General features: G+C 60.9%; 1 protein-coding gene across 1 annotated transcript; it reads left to right on the forward strand.

Annotated features, from left to right (window-relative positions):
* Nucleotides 1-2,897: 2,897 nt before the first annotated feature.
* On the forward strand, nucleotides 2,898-5,769 carry LOC141968060 (forkhead box protein J1-like). Its single transcript, XM_074922394.1, has 2 exons — nucleotides 2,898-3,371; nucleotides 5,098-5,769. The coding sequence occupies exons 1-2, from the start codon at nucleotides 2,898-2,900 to the stop codon at nucleotides 5,767-5,769; spliced, it is 1,146 nt and encodes a 381-aa protein (XP_074778495.1).
* The last annotated feature ends 231 nt before the right edge of the window (nucleotides 5,770-6,000 follow it).

Here is a 6,000-nt window from a genome sequence, read left to right on the forward strand (position 1 = left end):
CAAGCTGAGTGTCCCCAAGGCTGCAGGAGCAGCCGAGCAAGCTCATGGGGGGGCTGCAGACCGGGGCAGCTGCATGCAGGCATCTACTGCTCGCTCAGAGGGACCGTGGCTGCCGGTGAGTGCATGACAACGGAGAGGAGCTGGGGGGACACTGCAGCCAAGCTGTGTGCTGCTGCCATGGTGAATCCAAATAAGCATCCTCTGCCATGGCACAGGAGAGATGGGATTTGGGTTGGGTGACACCAGAACTGTCCCTGCCCACCCAGAAGGCATGAGGGGCAGGCAGAAGCCTCCAGTGCTGGCAGCGTGAGGTGAAAGGCAAACAGCCCCTTGTCTCATGGGGCAGCCCCTTGTTCCAGCAATCCACGTGTCAGGGCTTTAAGGAAGGAAAACAGATTGCTGCTTATGACTTTGTTTTGAGCATGTTTTGGATTTTAAGAGTATGTTTAATAAAGGGTATCTTCTGTTGACAAAGAGTCCAGAGCTGTTTCGTGGTTACAAGGCAAAGACAGTCGGGGTCTGAGGGGTCAGTGGCTGGACACCCTTTTTGGCTGGGAGTATCCACCCACCCATCACCGAGGGACCTCCCCAAAAAACAGCCCAGATACTTCAAATCTCCTAAAACACTTCCCAGGGTCCTTCCAAGCCACATCACCCAACCACCCCAAATCCTGCCTCCTCCAACCCCTATTGGGATGGAGAAGGTGCAAATACAAACAAAACCTCAGCAGGAAGAGTCTGGCCTGGGGTAGCAGCATCTTCCTGGTGTGGGGTGCAGGTGGCCAAGCAGATGGCACAGACTCCGTGGCCCCTGGCACTGCTAGGACAGATGAGGACACCCCGAGGGGACTTTTCCTGGAGAGGATGAGGAACACTAAGGAGCTCTGTGCTGGTGCTAGATAAATCCCTCCAGTGCTAGGGAAGAAACTCATGCTGGGAGCTGAGGCCTTGAAGGTGAGGAGGGCTGTAAGGGGCAGTTATAATTTAGATTTAATGGAGAGGGCTGATACAAAGGGGGGGGGGGGGGAGGTGGGAAGCACCTTGCAGGTGCAGGGGGAAGGCTTGCAGATGGATAAATCCTGAAAAGGGAGAGGATGGCAATGGGAGAGTTGAGGCCTGAAGTGCTTTACCCCATGCTGCTCAAGGAAAGGCCTCGAGCTCTCACTGCCTTCAGGTACGTTATTGCAGGAGAAGGTCCTGATCCAGAGGAACATGACTTCTGAGAAGGGCAGAAAAATGAGGATAATGATTCTTTTGCCCCAGCCCTGCCCGTCCGACCCCTCCAGGGGCTCCCCCAGCCCGGGATCGGTCCCCAGATGGCCCCGTCCCAGCCAGATTGGCAGGTGCCCTCCAGCTCCCCATGGCAACGCCGGGGCCAATGGCAGGGCCGGGAGCTGGCGACGGGGCGGAGCGTCGCCGTGGCAACGCGGGAAGCCTTTCGGAGCCGCTACTTAACGGCAGCCCCTGAGCGGCCGGGACATCCCGGGGACTCGGCGGCTGGGCCCGGCGCCGGGAGCAGCACCGACCACCTCCCGCCACCCCCCGCTCCGCACTTGCGGCCGCTTTTCATTTTTGGCCTCTTTTCATTTTTTATTTTTTTTTCCCCCCCCCCTCGTGTTTTTTTTTTACGTCTCCGTGCTCGGGCTTGAAGTTTGGAAGTTGGGGGCCATCGCCGGGACGGGGTAAGGGCCGGCAGCGGTGGCCGAAAGCGGCGGGGAGCGGTGGGCTGGCTGGGGAGGGCGGTGGGACAGCGGGACAGCTCTGCCGGGGGCTCGGCCGGGCAGCTCGGGCCATCGATGCCGGCTGTCAGGGGCCGGAGGCTTGCGCGGGGGGGCGCATGTTCTGTGCTTTTTACGCTTTTTACGCTTTTTACTCTTTTTCCTCGCCCCCCGCCCTCTCCCGCGAGCGTTGCTGGGGCCTCCCTTACTGAGGGCACAGGAGTTTGCCGGGGAGGGGGGGGTGACACTGGGGACCAAACTGCCGCTGCCCTGAGCCTTCATTCAAAGGGGCAAAGGCCGTTGCTGGGAGCGGGGCCGGGAGTTCCCCGCCCGCCCCCCCGCGGCGGTTGATCCCGGCATTTTTCGAAGCGGGGAATCCCCGCCCCAACGGCCGCGGCGCAGCCGGCGCGCGACTCCTGGGCCCCGGGCGGTCGCTGTCCTCGCCCCGAGAGCCGGGATTGCGGCTTTCCAGCCCGGCACAACAGCCAGAGCCACATCCCAGGGCCCCGGCACTAAGCGAAGCCTCAGTCTGCCGGCTCGCTCGGAGTGAGGGTGCGCTCGGGGAGGGCCCGCGCCCCCCCGGGCCGGGCTGCTTTGGGGGGAGCGGGTGAAGGGAGGAGCAGAAAGAGCCGGAAAGCGGCGGGGTCGGGAGCGGAGGGGCCGGCCGGGTGCTGAGATTTTGTCCTGCTAGCGGCGGGGAGGAGAAAGATCCTCCCTTTGTGGGACGGCAGGGCTGCGCTCGGACTGTGGGGGGTTGTTTGGGGGATTGGGGGGGCGGCGGGTGTTGCTCTTTGGTTTTGCATTTTGCTTCGGCCGAAGGCTTTGCTGGGCAGCGGCACCCGCGCGGGGTGTGGGTGAGCCCGGGGCACGGCGGGCTGAGGGCATTCCCCGAGGGTCAGGGCCGCTAAAGCACCCCCGGGGGCGGCGTTGCAGCTCCCGAGCGCGGCCGCCCGGGGACGGGGCTGAGGCAGCGGCAGCGGGAGCAGCCGTGCCCAGCCCTGCCCGGCTGCCAGAGAGCGGCTGCACCGCAGGGGGCCTCAAGCCTCTCCCTGTTTTTCTTGCAGGATCTGCCCCCATCCCCTCCCTGCCTTCCTGCCTCCCTCCCTGTCCCCTTCCCTCCATCCCTCCCTGCCTCCCCTTGACGTGCGGCAGTCCCATCAACGCAAGAGGTGCTGAGCCATGGCTGAGGGGCGGCTGAGCTGCCAGCGGGCAGGAGAGACCAGAAGGCCGGCGGCTCGCATGGGGCACTCGGGCCGCCGGGTAGACAGTGTGACCAGCCTCATGTGGCTGCGGGACTTCTCCCTCAAGGACATCGGCATAGCCGGTCCCATCGACGGTCCCAGCATCCCCAGCTTTGCCGCCCCATGCTCGCCCCTGGCCGCTGAGCCGCTGTGCGTGCCCACGTCCCAGGCTCTCTGCAAGCCCGTCTCCTCCTCCACCTCAAGGGCAGCACAACACGCCATGGCCACGCACCCCCAGCTCACGGATGACGTGGACTACAAGACCAACCCGCACGTCAAGCCCCCCTACTCCTACGCCACCCTCATCTGCATGGCGATGGAAGCCAGCGACAAGCCCATCACCCTCTCCGCCATCTGCCAGTGGATTAGCAACAACTTCTGCTATTTCCGACACGCCGATCCCACCTGGCAGGTAGGAGATGTGGAGACCCCCTTGCTTGTTCTCTCTCCCCGCAGGGCTGGGGAGGGCTTTCCACAGCCTCCGGCGGGCAAGGCGAACTCCTGTGGGGATACTGCATCCCACTGGGAGCAGAGCAGCACTGGCAGCCGGTGGGGAAGGGCTGTAATGGGAAACTGTCCCCAGCTCCACCTTCCTGGAACTCTCATGGGGTCCTGAGTCCCTCGACGCCGAGCACAGACGAAATCACCAGCATCTCGGGGTGCTGAGGACCAGGCGTAGCAGAGGATCCCCACGGAGATGCTGCTTGTTGGACAAAGCCCTGGCTGGGCAGGTTCCGAGCAGAAGTGCTGCCGCTTTCCAGGCAGGCCAGAGGGCAGGTCTGTCCCCTTGGACAGGCAAAGGAGGCTCCATCAGTGTGCCGAGCTGGGGAGGCCTCAGAGGGCAGCCCGAGAGAGGGCCTATAGGGCTGCTGTCCCCATTGAGCACCAACGTGTCCCCAGGGGGTAGGGGACAGCCCCCTGGCTCACCAGCTTTTGGGGGCTTTTCCCAGCCACCTTGGCTCCCTGCCCTCCTCCATCACACAAGGGGATCTTCAGCATGCGACGCTCTCTGCGGTGTGGCAGGGCAGGAGGGACCCAGGTGGCTCATCCCTCCGCTCCGCTTATTCCCAGCCCAAATCCGCAGTGTGCCAGTGATCCCAGCAGCCAGGGCTCACCCAGGCAGGGCTGGGCAAAAGCCCTGCAAACCCCCTGCCCAGGCGCTGCCCACCTTCTCCCCGGGCAGGCGGGTCTCTGGTGGCTCTTGGAGCCCATCACGGGGAAGGGAACTCCCCGCTTCCCTTCCAGGACCACCCGGGTCCCCCGGCCTCCCCTGTGCTGGGGGGACCTAGGGGAGCCAGGAGGGACGACGAGCTGTGTGCCAGCGGGTTGACTTTCTCCTGCAAACTCGTGGCTGGAGGATCATCGCGGTTTTAATTAACGGGGTGCCTTCCAGAAAGAAAGAAGGTTTCCAATCCCTCTCTGCAGGGCTGAAGGGGATTCACAGGATTCTTGCAGGCAGGAATGACAAATACGTTCTCTGACCGGGTGATAATAGAGGGCAGCCCAGGCTGAATCGAGTTTGGCATGGGGAGGGCAGATGGGGAGCAGAGAATTCAGCTTGCAAGTCTGTGACCCTTGTAAAACTTTGTGAAACGATAAATCTGGAGTTACCACAGCCTGGACTGTTTGCGGGGTTATCTGTGCTCCTGCTGCTGGTGCCACCTCCCGTGGTGCTGCCATGTGTTGCCACTTGTAATGGGGTCCTGGCCACAGCAGGGTAAAGACCCTTCCTTAGCCATGGAGGAGGACCTGCCCTCCTCCAGCTTAGCTCCACGCCTGGAGCAAGTCTGTCTGGGTCCTGCCAGTGCTCGCCATGATCCAAGGCCCCACGGTCAAAAGTCACAGCCAAGAACAGTTGCCCCAAAGTTCCTCTTGGTTGGCAAGTCCTCGCTCGACCCCCTTGGCTCCTGCCACCTCTGGCTGGAGCAGACGAGAGGCAAGAAAACTCTGTCAGTGACTCGGGGCAGGGGACTTTCTGCTGGGCATGCAGTCCAGGCTGGCTTGACATTGCTGTTTCTGCTTGCTTTTTCCCAAAGGTCCTTGCTGAAAATGGCCTTTTCCACCAGCCTCTGCACACAGGTGGTGGCTGCAGCAGCAGACAAGCATTCAGCCTTGGTTTTTTTCTCTTTTGGGTCCAGAATTCCATCCGGCGCAACCTGTCCCTGCAGAAGTGCTTCATCAGGGTGCCTCGGGAGAAGAGCGATCCGGGGAAAGGTGGCTTTTGGAAGCTGGACCCCCAGTACTCCGACCAGCTCAAGAACGGCGGCTCCAGAAAGCGGCGAATGACCCCCGTGCAGCTCCAGCCGGCCTCCACCAAAAGAGCCCGTGCAGAAGCTCAGTGTGTCGCCAGCCCAGCTGCTCCAGCTCCTGCCTCGGCTAAGGTGCCTCGGCTTTCCAACTCTGCCGTGCCGAGCCAGGGGGAGCAGCCTGAGCTGGGATGGCTGGAAGGGGACTTGGCCTTGGAAGCCATCTTTGACACCAGCCTGACTGGGGAATTGTCCCTTTTTGAAGATCTGGAGCTCACGCCTCCAAACAAGGCCACAAGAGTCAACCTGGACTTGACGGCAGACGGGCAGCACGGGGACTGTGCCCAGAGCCAGGAGCAGGTCCTCACTGAATCCAGTGAGAACAACCTGCATTTTGGTGAAACCTGGTTGGCCACTTCCCTCCTGCATCATCCCTGGTCTGAAGAGACAGAGGATGACCTCTACAACTGTGTTAACATCGAGCAGTTGTTTGAGCCCCGTGTTCCCTCTTTGCCAGTGGATGGCAGCGAGTGGAGCAGTTTGGCATCCTCCTCAGATGACTGACCAGGGGGGAAACACGGGGGAGAGAAAAAAATACCGTGCAAGAACTGCTTGCTATAACTTTAATGGTCACAGCAGCAGTGTCTACAGCATGAGTTTCCCCCATGAAGAAATATAACACTATTTTTTTACTTCTAAAGGAAGGACTGTGAATTTTATATATATATATATATATGTAATTTTTATTTATTTATATATTTATTCACTTATAGTCAGTTCATCCGTTAGTCTGTT

This window comes from Athene noctua, chromosome 18, assembly GCF_965140245.1.
Source record: "Athene noctua chromosome 18, bAthNoc1.hap1.1, whole genome shotgun sequence".
In the NCBI taxonomy this organism is placed as follows: Eukaryota; Metazoa; Chordata; class Aves; order Strigiformes; family Strigidae; genus Athene; species Athene noctua.

What these genes read in the sequence shown, in the direction of transcription:
- LOC141968060 (XM_074922394.1), top strand. Translation starts at nt 2,898, where the DNA reads ATGGCTGAGGGGCGGCTGAGCTGCCAGCGGGCAGGAGAGACCAGAAGG. An exon ending in ACGCCGATCCCACCTGGCAG is followed by an intron (nt 3,372 to 5,097) that starts GTAGGAGATGTG and finishes TTTTGGGTCCAG; the next exon opens with AATTCCATCCGGCGCAACCT.